Here is a 14,331-nt window from a genome sequence, read left to right as displayed (position 1 = left end):
TTGTAACAGCTCTGAGCTCCTCCAGAACAGGCTGCTTTTCCCTCACCACTGTTGGGAGCCCAGTGCCTGCAGGATGCCTGTTCCTGCCCCCCCATGCTGCAGCACCAGCCCAGGGACTAAACCTATGTGGGGGCAGCAGCCTGGTGGCCTCTACTCACTGTGTATGGAAGAGACAAACACAAGGAATGACCATGGGCACCTGTCCCCTCTGGGAAGCCCCCAGATGCCCCTTCAGACCACAGCAGCTGCTGCACCAGGGAGATGCAAAGGGCAATGAGGGGACAGTGGCATTGCAGCTCAGGAGGCTGCTGTGGCACAGGAATGCCAAACAGCATTGGAGAGCTCTCTGTTTACCTGTTCTGTGCCTGTTAGTGCTTGGAAAACATCAATCCAGGAGGGGTCTAGCCCCTGGCCTGTCCTGGAAGCTGCAGTGTTCAGCCCAGCTGCCATCCCCTGCCTCGCTCCTGTTGCTCACAGCTCTCTGCCCACACTTCCCCAGGCAGGGCAGGTAAGCACAGGCTGGGCAGCAGCTCCTGCAGTGCTCCAGCCCAGCCCTGTGACAGTCCTGGCCTCAGCTCTGGCTCAGCAGAGCAGTACTTGGAAAAACAAGCTCACATTGCAGAGATGCTTTAGCAGAGTATTTATTCAATGCCAGAGTGAAGAGCAAAACTCAGTACAAACAGCACCTCAGTGCCTTGCTCGCTGCTGCACCGAGCCACGGGTGGAGAGTTCACAGTTGGGGGAGGAAGGGAGGCTGTTCCTTTGCTGTGTGACTGGACAGAGCAGGATGTGGAGCCTGTGTGCACACACAGGAAGGAACTCCTAATTTCATGACAGAAAACCTGAGTACAGGGGTTTTGGATGAAGCTGGGGCACAGCAGGACACAGGTGCTGACCCTCCTGCTGCAGAGGCTGCTAAAGCCATCAGTGCCATTGTGACAGAAGCTGCCGCCACCGTCAGGCCTGTCAGCAACCCCAGACTGGGAATGGCACAGGCACCTGCCCCGGAGCTTCCAGGGGCCCCCAAAATGCCTCCCCTGCAGCTCCTTCCCAGCCTGCTTCAGGAGCAACAGCAGCTCTTCAGGGCCCCATCTAGGCCAGGTCAAGATTAGGAGCTTAATTTTAGACTCTGACATTTGGGTACCTGCCACAGGGACAGAAGCTCAAGGGACAGACAGTGAACACCACCGAGTCTGTACTAACTCCAAGTGACCATCCCCACTGCCTGCGGGGTCCTGGAGGAGCTGAGCCCTCCATGGTGGGTCAGCCCCAGGGACAGGGAGCTTTTTCAGCTGTCACTGCAGGCAGGAGGGCTCCATCCCCATCACCTGCAGGTGAGTGAATACCTGCAGCACCTGTGGGTGTCCACACTTATTCACAGAGAACATACCAAAAGAACCTAAAGTGCCACGATTGGGTAGCATGGGCAGGAGGTGAGCTGTCCTCATGGGTACCCCAGGAAGGGACAGCAGATCCTCCACAATAAATACGTTCCTGATCCATAGCTTATTGAAGTGCTACTCAGAGGAAGACAGAGGCAAAGCCAGCACCATGACCACCAGCCCTCCCCCCCCCAAGTTTAGAAACTGGCAATACCAATACACAGACCCTGGGGCCAGTCAGGCTCCCAGCCCTGGCCCTGCTGCCCCCTCACTGCCCCCAGTTCCTGCTGCCCTCTTGGGCAGAGGTGCCATGGGGAAGAGGCACTTGACATTCCACAGCAGCCAGACAAGTTGCCCGTGGAGCTTTGGGACAAGCACGCATTAATAAAACGCCAATATTGAGTCCTGCAGTCAGGCAGCACAGCAGCACCATGGCTCCCGCCAAGCACTGTGCAGCTGGCGGCTCCCAGTGTGTCTGGCCACACCCCCAGCTCACACAGACCACACTGGACGTGCCTCAGTGTCCCCTGTGCCCAGAGCTCACCCAGAGAGCTATGCCCAAGTAGCAATGCTGGTGAGAAGCTGTGGGAGCCCACCCTGCAGTGACCAGCTCAGCTGCTGCCCAACAGAACCACAACAGGGCCCCAGCTCTTATGTCCTGTCTGAAGGCGATGCTTCAAGGAGGAGGCGGTTCCTGCTGCCAGGGCCCCTCCTGGCTCAGCCGTAGGATTTGTGTGCCTAGAGCTCATCTCTGTGCAGGGCTCAGGGCTCTGTGAGCTCAGAAGGAGGTGCTGCAGTGAGGAAGCTGCAGGAGCAGATGTACCTGGGTTCAGCTTTTCTGGTTCAAGAGCCAGGAGAAGAGCAGTTTCCTAGGCCGGGGCCTCCTGGCCTGCCGGATGCGCATGGCCCGTGGGGAGCGCCACACCTTGATGGTGGTGTCATCACTGGCTGTCAGCAGCAGCTCCTGCTCCACCGGGCTGAATGCCACTGAGTTCACCACATTGTCGTGCTGCAGCTTGGCCAGGCAGATGTTGTAGTGCCGATCCCAGATGTAGCCGTGTCGATCCTCTGCCCCACTGGGGTGGAGAGACAGGGGTCAGGGTGTCCCACTGGTCCCAGTGTCAGCCCAGCAGCCCCAACACCCTGCCCTTCCCACTCCTGTTCTGCGGGGATGGGTTACCCAAGCCCCGTCTCCATGAGCTTCATCCTGCGCAGGCAGCTCCCTCTGGGATCCAGGGCCCCTCAGCTCAGCCCACAGCACCTGCAGCCCCAAGAAGGGCATTTGCCACCTGCCACCAAACACACCACAGCCCCAGATTTACCCTTTCCTCAGGGGTAAATAAGGCAGGGTATTTAAGGCAGGCTATTTACAGCAGGACTGGGCAGCCACCCTTTATCAGCACTTTCCAAGTCAGTCCCTCTGCTCTTTCCAATCCCACTCCCTGCTCTCCTTCCAACACACAGCAGTGTTCTGCTCACACGGCCATCCCACAGCAACAGGCCCAGGCCTTCCCAGATGCGGGGTCAGGATCCTGCCCACTCCCTCACCTCGCCACGAAGTCCCTGCTGACGTCCAGGAAGATGAAGAAGCACTCCTCGTTGGGCGTGTAGGCGCGGTGCGCGCGCAGCGCTCGCTTCACCTCCTTCATGGTCTTCAGGTCGAACACGTGCAGGTCGATCTCCTCCGCGATGGGAGGCGGCTGCATCGGGTCCGAGATGACGCAGTCCCGCGGCCAGGCCCGGCTGTTCACATACAGGTACCTTGGGGAGGGCACAGAGGGGTTACCTGCACTGCACCACAGCTCACACAGCCCCCTGGCACAGCAGGGATGGAGCCTGCAGCCCAGCTCACTGAAACCCAGGCTGAAACAGGGAACGGGCTGCCAGAACACTCCTGGCCATGGCTGGAAAGGACCACTGCACCTGAAAGGTGACGCCAGGGCTCAGGTCACACCTCTCTAATCTCACTGGAAATATCTTTAATGATGGGGCTGTCTTCTGGGCAGCACGTGTAGGGGGACTCTTCCCCCCTGCTCCATTCAGGTGAGACCCCCACCTGCAGAGCTGCCTCCAGCTCTGGGAACCCAACACAAGAACGATGTGGAGATGCTGGACTCCAGAGCAGGCCAGGGAGATGCTCCAAGGGCTGGAGCCTCTCTGCTCTGGAGCCTGGGAGAGCTGGGGGTGTTCAGCTTGGAGAAGAGAAGGCTCCAGAGATACCTCAGAGCCCCTTCCAGAGCCTAAAGGGGCTCCAAAAGAGCTGGAGAGGGACCTGGGACAGAGAGACAAAACAAAAGGAATGGCTTCCCACTGCCAGAGGGCAGGGTTACATGGGCTATTGGGAAGAAATTGTTCCCTATGAGGGTTGGAAGACCCTGACACAGATTGCCCAGAGCAGCTGTGGCTGCCCCATCCCTGAAGTGTTCAAGGCCAAGTGGACGGAGCATGAGCACCCTGGAATAGTGGAAGGTGTCCCTGCCCATGGCAGGGGGTGGGGATTAGATGGTTTTTAAGCTACTTTCCAACACAAACCATCCTAGGATTCTATGGATGATCTACCTCAGGAACAAGACACATTGGTGTGGGCAGCTCCTCCACTCTCAGAAGGAGCCACCCTGTCCTGAGCTGGCTCAGGAATACATTCCTGCCAGGCTGGGGGTGAAGCTCAGCAGTAACACACCATCGCCACCTGGATCAGCAGGCACCCAATCCATTCCACCACTCCATGTCCTGGTCACCCCACAGAGCCCGTGAGCAGCTCCTGCCCATGCTGGCAGTGGCTGGAGCCCTGTGTGCTCACCGGTGGTCAGGGGAGAGGCCCATGCCGATGATGTGCCCGTGGATGTCGATGACGTGATCCAGGGAGTCAAAGAACTCGTCCGAGCGCCGCTCCTCCCCCAGCACCGGCCCTGCCGTCGTCATCTGATGGGGCAGGATCCTCTTAATCCCTGAGGGACAGAAAGCAGAGGGAGGCAGTCCCACAGGCTGCTGCCAGCAGGCTGGGGGAGGTCCCAGGCTTCAGGCAGGTGCTTCCCTTGGTGCGGCTAAGAAAGGAGAACCGGCTTGCTGTGCAAGCTCTGGGACAGGGCTGCTGTCCTGGCCAGGCTCCTGCAGCTCATCAGATGGGCTGCACATCAAACCCCAGGCAGGGAGATCCCAGTGCCTGAGGGTACAGCCAGACCTTGCCTCAGCCATCTCTGGAGCACATGGAAGCTGCGTTGGCCCAGGAGACACACTAGTTGTAGAAGGGTTTTTCTCTGAAATGATTCCCTGGGCTGAGCCCATTCTCTGCAGTAGCCAGCCTGGAGCAGCCCAGCAGATGCACAAGCTGTGGCAGGGTTTTCCCATGGCACTGTCAAGTGCAGATGGGGAGCTGTTCCACAAAGTTTAAAGAACAGACATTTAAACCCAAACTGTGCTCAAGTAATTTGTAGCTTCTGAACCTCCTGACTGAGACAAGTGATGGGTCAAGCCCTGTTCCCTTCCAGCTCTGAAGAGGTCCAAAACACAAACAATCCACAAATGGTCCATCCTCAACAGCTTTCTGGAGGACCTCTGTGAGCCTCAGTAGCTCCTGGGCACACACAGGTTTCATCCTCAGCAGGTCTAGGGGTGCTGGAAGGTGGCCTGGCCCAGCCCAGCCCATCGCCCCTCTGGAGGAATTGCTAACAGCACCTTTTATTTTAGCCCTCTCCTGCAACCCAACGAGACACAGGTGACACCCCATTACAGCTCAAGTCCAAGGCCATTCCTAATATTTCTTCCCCTGAGCCTGGGACCTGTGAGACAGGACTGGTGTTCTTCCACCCCACTGGTGCTGCTCACCAGCATCTTCATCCTCACTTCCACAGCACCATGCTCCCTGTTCCAAATTCAAACACACATGAGTCAGAAGGACAGGCTGCTCACCCTGGAATCAGCATGAGAAATGGGAACTCGAGTTCATGCTGGAGCAGCACTGCACAGAGTGGGAGGTGAGCACAGAGTGAGCTCCTTCAGGTGCTGTGGGCACAGAGCAGGTGCACAGGGCCAGTTCTGCACACAAAGGGCACAAAGGCCACACTGCAGTGACTCATGGTGGGACAGGAACTGAGCCAGTGTCCAGCCCTGCAAGCAGCAGCCTGTACTGCAAGTGCTGGCTTCCAGCCAGGGAGTCACAGAGCTCAGAGGCATCGCACAAATCCCTCAGCCTGGGAGGCTGCAGAGGAACTGGGGAGCCCAAAGGCCCAGCCTCGGTGGGTGGCAGGCTGCAGGCTGCCAGGTGGCCTCAGCCCAGCCCAGAGGATCCAGGGGCTGCCTCAGCTCAGCCCAGGGCTGAGTCAACATGGCTGGCTGCAAACCCAGCCCACAGGCAGGAGGAGCATGAAGCAGAGCTCATTCAGTCCAGGTCATATTCCTAACTGAGGTGGGCAAAGACTAAGTTGCTTACAGCTCTGGAAACTGCCTTCCCCTTCCCCTGCCTTACTGGGCTGTACTGGTGTGGGACCATGTCATGGGAATGTCGGGAGAGCAAGAAAGCAGGGCTGTAACTGTGTGAGCAGTGAAAGGAACTGAAACCGTCTGGCTTCACAGCAGTCTTGTCTGGGAACAGCTCCCTCCTTCCCCACACTCCTGGTCCTTTCCACCTCTCTGCCAGCTTTAGGGTTTCCTGGGGAAACAGCCAGTCTCCCTGCTCCTGCTCCCCACTGAGGAGCTCCCCGAGGATTTCCTGTAAATTCAGGCTCTGCTAGACCTGTTGTCTTAACAGGGGTGTTGCAGGTGAGAGCAAGTGACATCTTAACACAGGACAATGTCACCAGCCACACCCACAGCACATTGCACCCCCCTAGCACAACAGAGGAGGCTGCAGCCTGCCCAGCCTCACTCACCACACGAGCATGGCTGGGGCACTGAATCATCCCCTCGGAAACCTCCCCTGGCCCCAGCGTCTCACTGAGGCTGGATGCCCACATAAGGGTGGTCCCACCATGGCAGAGGGGAGGCAGGCAAGGGGCAGGGGCACTGCACAAGTGACTCACACATCAACTCCATGCTGCTCAGACCAGCCCTGTCTACCCCCGCAAGAGAACAGGACCAGGGTCCCTCCACACACTCCTCCAGGCAGCTGCTGTCCTGCCCCCGCACACACTGCTGCTCATGGCTGGTGTCCTTCATCAGAAGCTCCTTCTTGCTTTTCTGCTCAGCCCTTGCCATGACTTTGGCCACGTATCATGCTGGCAGCAACAAAACAACCCTCAGGCAAGCGGAGGAGGTGAAACTCCCCACAGTGATGGGGCCTCTCAGAACCCAGAGCAAAGCCCAGTTCACACCTCACAAACAGACAGCAGGAAGACCAAGTCTTCTCCTGACCCAAATCTCAAGCCCAGCCGCAGCCCAGGCCCCTAGGGAGCCCCGCTGCACCAGGCTCAGGCCCAGCCTTACCTATCTGGTGTGGGGAGTAGGTGAGGCATCCTGTGGTGAAGATCAAGTACTTTGTCTTGCTGTTGCTGTCAGTGGGGAGCAGGTTTGGCTCGGGCGGTTTAGTTCTGTTTCGCACAAACAGCTCGGCCACCTTCGTCTCCAGCTCTGTGTCGGTCATGGCAGGCCTCCCGTGGCCCTCCACGATCCCATCAAAGAGCTGCTGCAGCCCGTGCTCTGCTGGCACGTCCGGCAATTCCCGTCCGGCCGGCTCCGGGGGCGGCCTGGGCCTGGCCCCCTCCTCCTCGCTGTCACTGCCGAGATCAAAGGCCGGGCACGGGCAGGAAGCAGCCAGCTGCTCCTCGTAGTCCAGGAGCAGATCCGGGCAGTCGTAGCGGCTGCAGTCAGCCACCATCACGGTCCGGATGGTGCTGGCATTCAGGTTCTGGATTTTGAACAGTCTCTTCACTACATTCACATTCTCAGACTCAATGCCCTGCGAGCAGAGGGGAGAAGTGAGCAGGAACCACCCCAAGTCAGCCCCACAGTTCAAACCCAGACCTGAGCTAGCACAGCGACACCAACCCTCACGGACCCCTCCACGTTGTGTGTGGGGCACTGACACAAGAAGGGGCCCCAGGCTTGCCAGCTCTCCTGTGCTCCTTCCTATCCTGGATGGAGACAGAGCGAGAGCAAACATTCCTGCAGGCAGGCAGCAGTGCAGCGAGGAAGCACAGCTGCTGGGCAGCCCTGCTGCCACCGTAACACTGAGGTGATCAGCTGGCACTACCTGGGGCTTTACAGTGCAGGGCCAGGAGCTGAACTTGATCCCTGTGGGTCCCTTCCACCTCAGGATACTCTACATTTTATGATTGACAAGGATTTCAGGAACAGGCCTCTGTGGTAAGCACGAAGTAGGATTCCTCTGCCCCACCACAGCAGTGGCAGAGAATCCCTGTGCTCCTGGAGCGTGCTTGTACCCCTCAGCAGGGGCAGCCTGGTATCTGCTCCAGACACACAGAGCAGGTCCTTCTCTGCCTCACTGTTCCCAGCCTGCAGCTGTACTCCCATGCCCCTGTTATGGGCAAGGTCCTTCCTGGCCTCTGAGGGATGGAAGGTGCAATGCTGGTGTAATGCCTCAGTGCAGCACGGAGATGTGGCTGTGGGAAAAGTCTCTGCTAACAGAGGTTTTACCTGGGGTCAGCATCTTGTTAAAATCACAAAACGTGGGGATGTGCAGGTGTGGCACTGAAACAGGGGCAAAACATGGGGAACCCGACTCAGCAGCCCAAGTGCTAGGGAGTGCACGAGCAGTTTGAGGCCAGCACACTCAGTTCTCCAAGTCTCACCTCAGAATCAGAGACAGCATCTGGCCCAAGAAACCTCAGCAAGGCCAGGCAGGACTGAGCTCAGCCTCCAGCTCACACCAACACCCTGAGCTACCAGGTGGGAGGAGGGAGAAGGGTCCCATTGCTGGGACACAGACCAGGCTACAGCACTCCCAGGACCAGCTTCAGACTGTCAACGACCTCAGCAGCCCTGCTGTTGGGCAATGCACGCTGGGGAGCACTGCAGCCAACACCTCAGCCTAATTAATGTGGCAAAAGTTAATGAGATCTGAGGGCAGAGTTAGAATACTGCAGTGAGTATAATAACACTGAGCATGGAGAAACCTCATGCAAGGGTTGCCTTGAGCTCAGGATGCTGAGGGCAAGTCAGAGGAGACAAACAGGGAGGACAGGAGGATTGAGCCATCCTTCCCTGCAGCTCTCCCTCCCCCAGGAGGCAGCAGGAAGCTGCACTGCCTGTGAAGCTGGAAGGAAGGCAGCTCACCTGGAAAGCATTGTTCAGCCACAGCACTGAGCACGAGGTGATGCGTCCAATCCGATGCAGATTGCCTGATATCAAGTTGGTTTCATTCAGCCAGCAGCCAAACACATCGTAGGGCTTATTCCTCACCCTGGAAAGCAGCGTGAAGTTCTCTGGAAGGGAAACATGAGAGTGAGGCACTGACTTCCAGCAAGAGCCCTGGAGAAACCGTGTGGGACAGAAGAAGTGGATCCAGGTCTCTGTAGGAGGGGCCAACCCCCATCCAGCTCCCAGCCACTGCTACAGAGACAGATTATTTCTCTTTTCTCCAGAGATGTGTGATGATACCTTGCACAAAGGAAACCAAAATAACAGGGCAGTGCACGGAGCCAGAGCACAGAGCAATTCAACCTCCCACCCTTTCCCTGAGCGGGGCCCAGAGCAGGCCCTGGGGACAAGCAGGAGTTAAACACACACAGAATTTCCCTCCCACCCCTGCAGCCTGGGGCCTCTCCAGCCAAGGCAGCTGTGCACTCCTGCTTCCTGCTGCACTCCTGATTGCTGGTACTGTGGGACTCTGCACAAAGATGGTGAGATAACAGTGGGGACGAGCCTCATGCACAGAGCTGCAGCACAAGCGAAGGAGGCTCAGGTGACAACACCTCAGAAAGTCCTGTGACACCTAAGGGTGAGACCACAGCCACAAAGGTGACCTGAGAGCTGCATGCAGCCACTTTCCTCTGGAGACGGGCTGAGAGGGCTGGGTGTGCCTGGCCTGAAGAAGAGAAGACTCTGACAAGACCTTAGAGCTCTGAAAGAGCTGGAGAGGGACTGGGGACAAGGGATGGAGGGACAGGACACAGGGAATGGCTCCCACTGCCAGAGGGCAGGGCTGGATGGGACATTGGGAATTGGGAATTGTTCCCTGGCAGGGTGGGCAGGCCCTGGCACAGGGTGCCCAGAGCAGCTGTGGCTGCCCCTGGATCCCTGGCAGTGCCCAAGGCCAGGCTGGGCAGGGCTGGGAGCAGCCTGGGACAGTGGGAGGTGTCCCTGCCATGGCAGGGGGTTGGAATAAGCTGAGCCTTAAGGTCTCTTCCAACCCAAACCATTGTGGGTTTTTGTAGCTCCATGCCAAGCACCACACATGCCATGGGCAGGAGCTCCAAGGTGAGTGATGGGGGTAACCCTTGCCCACAGTGGCACTTAGTGAGCAGTGAGGGTAAATACACAAGCACTGCCCTGAGGCGCTGCTGCAGTGACCCAGGCTGTCTGTGAGGTCTCTCCTCTAGAGCTGTGATCAGAGACCCTCAGCTCAGGAGCCAGGATGAGCTGAGACAAGGCACTGCACACCCAAAGGAGAAGGGAACCCCCTCACCCAGCACTCATATGCCCCGGGGAGCCCCAGGGAGCCCCTCTTACCCATGCTGATGACAGCAATCTCCCCTGAGGAGGAGTTGTGAGGCCCCACAAAGACACCGGACACCAGCAGCAGGGAGTCATCCGAGTTGAACTGGGAGAACTGGGTGTAGCTCCAGTTGTAGGGCCTCATGTTGGAGCTGTGCTGCAGGGAGATGTCCAGCTCATTGCTCCAGATCTACAGAGAGATGGGACAGTCAGGAAGCTGCTGAGAAGGCTGACAGTGGTTCTCCTTTATCTGTTCTGCCAGTACTCACCAGGACATGAAAAACAAACAGTATCAAAAACCCCATTTAACTGCCTTCTGCTCACCACACCCCTGTCCATTCCCCTGACAGAAAATGGAGAGGGGTCAAATGGAGAACTGCTGCTCCACTGGCCAGAGGAGGTGTTCAGGCAGTGAACGGTGCTATCACAGCTGGATTTCCAGCATGTTCAGACAGATTCCTCCCAGGACAACCACTCAGGGAGGACACGATCCACTGCAGTGGATCATTATCTCCCCAGTCTTCATCAGACCCAGGGCACAAGAGGACACTCATCTGCACCTAGAAAGCAAAGCACCTCGGCCACCTCCAACAGGCTGGAGCTCCATACAGCCCTCAAGGCAACATTTGCAAGAGTCATTAGTTCTATGGCTTAGAAGACAGCTCAGCACCCACAGGAAGCAGCCCAAGTCCAGGGACATCTGGTCAAACCTCTCCACAGACTTCCCAAAGGCTGCTCAGGGCCAAGCTCCACTGGACCAAGGCTGCAAGAGCCAGACAGGGCACCTACCACTTTACCTTGACCGTGCAGTCTTTGGAGCATGATGCAAACAGGCAGCCAGAGTGGGAGAAGCTCAGGTGCAAAACTTGGTCATTGTGCTCCTTCAGGGCCTGCACCTCCACGCAGGGGATGGTGTCGTAGAGCCTCTGGAACTCCTCGTACCACGAGACAGCACCTGCAGCACAGCAGGGACACGGGGCACGAGCGTGAGGGGAGGGAAGCAGAGCTGGGCCAAACACGCACCAGGCTCTAATAAACCAATCCTGGCTCCTGTGAGCAAGGCCAGGAGCTCTGCTGGGGCACCAGCCCAGGGCTGCAGCTCAGCCACCAGCCCTCTGCATTTCCTCAGCAGCTTCCCTACTCCCACACACACAAAGCCCTTTCTTGCAGCACACACAGCTCCACAGCACACTCCTGCTCTCCAAACCAGCACTGAACCAGGCACAGGTGCTGCCTGTCGCACCAAAAGCAGTCCTGAGAAGGAACACGTGTGCCAGCACAACCAAACCACCCAGGTGGGACAGGAGGGAAGCTGCTCCTCACCATACCCAGCTCTGCACTGGTTACCTCTGTCTTGTCTCACACAGAATTAAGACAGCTCCAGAAAGGGTCTGGGACCAGGAAAAAAACATCTCCATGAGGTAAGAGACTTGACAAATGAAAGCCAAGAACAGAAGCTGAGCACAGCCTGGGGCACACTCATGGGAGTCTTACTGATGGACAATAAAAACCAAATAAAGAAAATTTTTAACGAAGGGCCCGGCCAGGCAGCCTATAGACTTCTTGCAGCAGCAAATCCCAGAGAAGCAAAGAGGATTAGACATGTATATGGACAAGGGCCAACTTTCCTAGTGACACTGAACAGGACTGAAGGATTTTTTGGAACAGGCTGCAGTCCAGGAGGCAACTGCTCCTGCAGGCAGGGACCAGCTTGCTGCCAGCACATCCACTGCTGCTCAAGGCTTCAGCCCCCTCTGGACCTCCTGGTCCAAGCCCATCCAGCTGGGAAAAGCCTGGGCAGGGCCCATTTGGCCAAGCAAACCCAACATTTCATCTTACAGACCCACTGGATACCATTCCTCTAACCATGGGGCTGCCCAGGCAGCCCCCACCCTCGAGCTCCAGCCCCTGCCCACGGCTGCCAGCTGCCCCTGCCCTGCACAGGGTGCCCACAGGTGCTCAACACCCTACTGACCTACACCGACTGCCTGATCCTAATCAGTGCTCAAGAACAGGGCTGGCAGCTGACTAAGCAGCTCCAGGAGGCTGGGAGGGAATGAGCCTGGTCAAGAGGCTTCAGAAAAACCCCAAAGAGAACATCCTCAGCCCCATGGAGCTCCCAGGGTCTGCAAGAGCAAAGTCACATAGCCTGGAGGGATCCCATCAACATCCATCTCCCCTGGGAGCCCTTCTGCAGAGGTGTTCCTGCTGCAAGGAGATCAGCTCCCACTGCCTGATCCTTGGCATTTCCTCCTGCCCTTCTGTAGCCACTGCAATTCCCAATCCAGGATCCAACAGCCCCACAACACAGCGGGCATGGGGTGCTCAGGGAGAACCCCCTGGGCAGCACGGGGGCTCTGGCAGCTCCCAGAGCTGTCACACTGCCCCACACTGCTGCCAGCACAGGGGCTCAGCAGGGAGCACAGCTGTGACCACGCCAGTGCCACCCCTGAGCCCTCTGCCAGGCTCTGCCAGCTCCTGCTGGGAGCCCACATCGAGTCCAAGCTGCCCTGGTGCTGCAGGGCAGCTGCTGGCTCAGCACCTGTCCCCAGTGCTGTCCCAGGGCCACGCATCCCCCAGGCAGCACGGGTGTCCCTGCAGAGCCCAGCCCCAGCTCTGGCGGCAGGAGAATGGACAGAGCTGTAGCACAGGGGCTGCCGAGTGCCAGAAAGGAGGGACCAAGGCAGGAGTGACTGCACAGACGCCGTGGAGGCTGGGATGGAGCAGCCCGGGGTGACTCACTGCAGCTCCCGGGACCTCCCTGGACAGCAGCTACAGACAGCACCTGCCCGGGGAGCTCAGGAAACCTTTCTGTGACAACAGGGGAAAGGCAAAGCACTTTCAGCGTTTGGACCCCCATTTCTGCACGGTGCGGGCAGACCCAGAGCCCTTCCCGTGCCCATCTGAGCCCGGGGCACCGGGACACAGCCGAGGCACCGCGGATCGGGGGCGGCAGCGCGGGGCAGCGCGGGCTCGGGCCGGGCTCACGGCAGGCGCCGCCCCGGAGCGCACCTGGGTGCCGGGGCACGTCCCGGGACACGCGGTAGTAGCGGTAGAAAAGCTCCTTCCACAGGAACTCGTCGCGGGCCACGGCGCGCCACTGCTGGCAGACGAGCCCCACCGAGAGCACGTCGGCGTGGTCCAGGTACAGGAAGATCTCGAACAGGACGGTGTCCGGGAGCCGGGGGCAGCCCGCGTCCATCGTGTCATTCTGCCGCCGCGCCTGCAACCGAGCGGGGCCGGCGTCAGGCCCGGAGCGGGGACGCGAACCCGCCCAGGGCCCGCGGCCCTCCCGAGCGCTGCCCGCTGCTCCCTTCGTGCCGTGCACGCTGTTCCCCGTGCCCGGTGTCCCCGGTGTTCCCCGTGCCGTGCCCGGTGCCCTGGTGTCTCCCATGGCCGGTGCCCCCTCCCTCCCGGTGCCCGGTGTGCCCGGTGTTCCCCGTGCCCGGTGTCCCCGGTGTTCCCCCCGTGCCGTGCCCGGTGTGCCCGGTGTTCCCCGTGCCCGGTGTTCCCCCCGTGCCGTGCCCGGTGTTCCCCGTGCCGGGTGTTCCCCCCGTGCCGTGCCCGGTGTGCCCGGTGTTCCCCGTGCCCGGTGTTCCCCCCGTGCCGTGCCCGGTATGCCCGGTGTTCCCCGTGCCGGGTGTTCCCCCCGTGCCGTGCCCGGTGTGCCCGGTGTTCCCCGTGCCGGGTGTTCCCCCCGTGCCGTGCCCGGTGTGCCCGGTGTTCCCCGTGCCCGGTGTTCCCCCCGTGCCGTGCCCGGTGTGCCCGGTGTTCCCCGTGCCCGGTGTTCCCCCCGTGCCGTGCCCGGTGTCCCCGGTGTTCCCCGTGCCCGGTGTTCCCCCCGTGCCGTGCCCGGTGTGCCCGGTGTTCCCCGTGCCCGGTGTTCCCCCCGTGCCGTGCCCGGTGTGCCCGGTGTCCCCGCTGTCCCCCCGCACCTCGGCGGCTCCGCTGCCCCCGCCCCGCCGCGCCACTTCCGGCCGGCGCTGCCGGCGCTCCCCCGCCGGCCAATCACCGGGCGCGTCCGGCCGCAGCCCCGACGGCTCGAGCACAGAGTGCCAGACACAGCGAGCCGAGCGCGGCGCGATCGCTCACGAGTGCCTCCGCCCTCCGCTGCCAGCGCTGCCCCGCCCCGCCCGGTCCGACCACGCCCTCTCAGACCACGCCCTCCGCACACCACGCCCCCATATGACACGTCTATGTCCCCTTACGCCACGCCCCGTTCCAAACAGGCCCCGCCCAGCCCGGGAGACCCCGGCCCCTCCTCAGGCGCCCGCCCTGTCCCGGCCCTGCTCTCTGCGCTCACCCCGGCCATGACCCCGTCCCGCTGCCCACAGGGCTC

At 59.8% G+C, this 14,331-nt stretch overlaps 1 protein-coding gene across 2 annotated transcripts; it reads right to left on the bottom strand.

Moving 5' to 3' along the window:
* Window positions 1–623: 623 nt before the first annotated feature.
* FBXW5 (F-box and WD repeat domain containing 5) lies at window positions 624–13,976 on the bottom strand. Of its 2 annotated transcripts, XM_058038053.1 has the most exons (9): window positions 13,928–13,976; window positions 13,005–13,215; window positions 10,790–10,947; window positions 10,008–10,182; window positions 8,613–8,761; window positions 6,804–7,275; window positions 4,183–4,330; window positions 2,931–3,143; window positions 624–2,458 (listed from the first exon to the last, which is right to left on the bottom strand). In XM_058038053.1, the coding sequence occupies exons 2-9, from the start codon at window positions 13,192–13,194 to the stop codon at window positions 2,212–2,214; spliced, it is 1,752 nt and encodes a 583-aa protein (XP_057894036.1). In that variant the 5' UTR covers window positions 13,195–13,215; window positions 13,928–13,976; the 3' UTR covers window positions 624–2,211. The 2 variants fall into 2 exon arrangements, with proteins under 2 accessions (XP_057894036.1, XP_057894037.1); XM_058038054.1 differs by lacking the exons at window positions 13,005–13,215; window positions 13,928–13,976 and having other exon boundaries at window positions 10,782–10,910.
* Window positions 13,977–14,331: the final 355 nt, after the last annotated feature.

This window comes from Melospiza georgiana, chromosome 20, assembly GCF_028018845.1.
Source record: "Melospiza georgiana isolate bMelGeo1 chromosome 20, bMelGeo1.pri, whole genome shotgun sequence".
In the NCBI taxonomy this organism is placed as follows: Eukaryota; Metazoa; Chordata; class Aves; order Passeriformes; family Passerellidae; genus Melospiza; species Melospiza georgiana.
This window is presented reverse-complemented; position numbering and strand designations above follow the sequence as displayed.

Coding starts and splice junctions, on each gene's coding strand:
- FBXW5 (XM_058038053.1), bottom strand. CDS start 13,194: ATGGACGCGGGCTGCCCCCGGCTCCCGGACACCGTCCTGTTCGAGATC. Junction 3,144..4,182: donor GGCCTCTCCCCTGACCACCG/GTGAGCACACAG, acceptor GCCCTCCCCAAG/GTACCTGTATGTGAACAGCC. Junction 2,459..2,930: donor AGCAGGGACTTCGTGGCGAG/GTGAGGGAGTGG, acceptor TCTCCACCCCAG/TGGGGCAGAGGATCGACACG.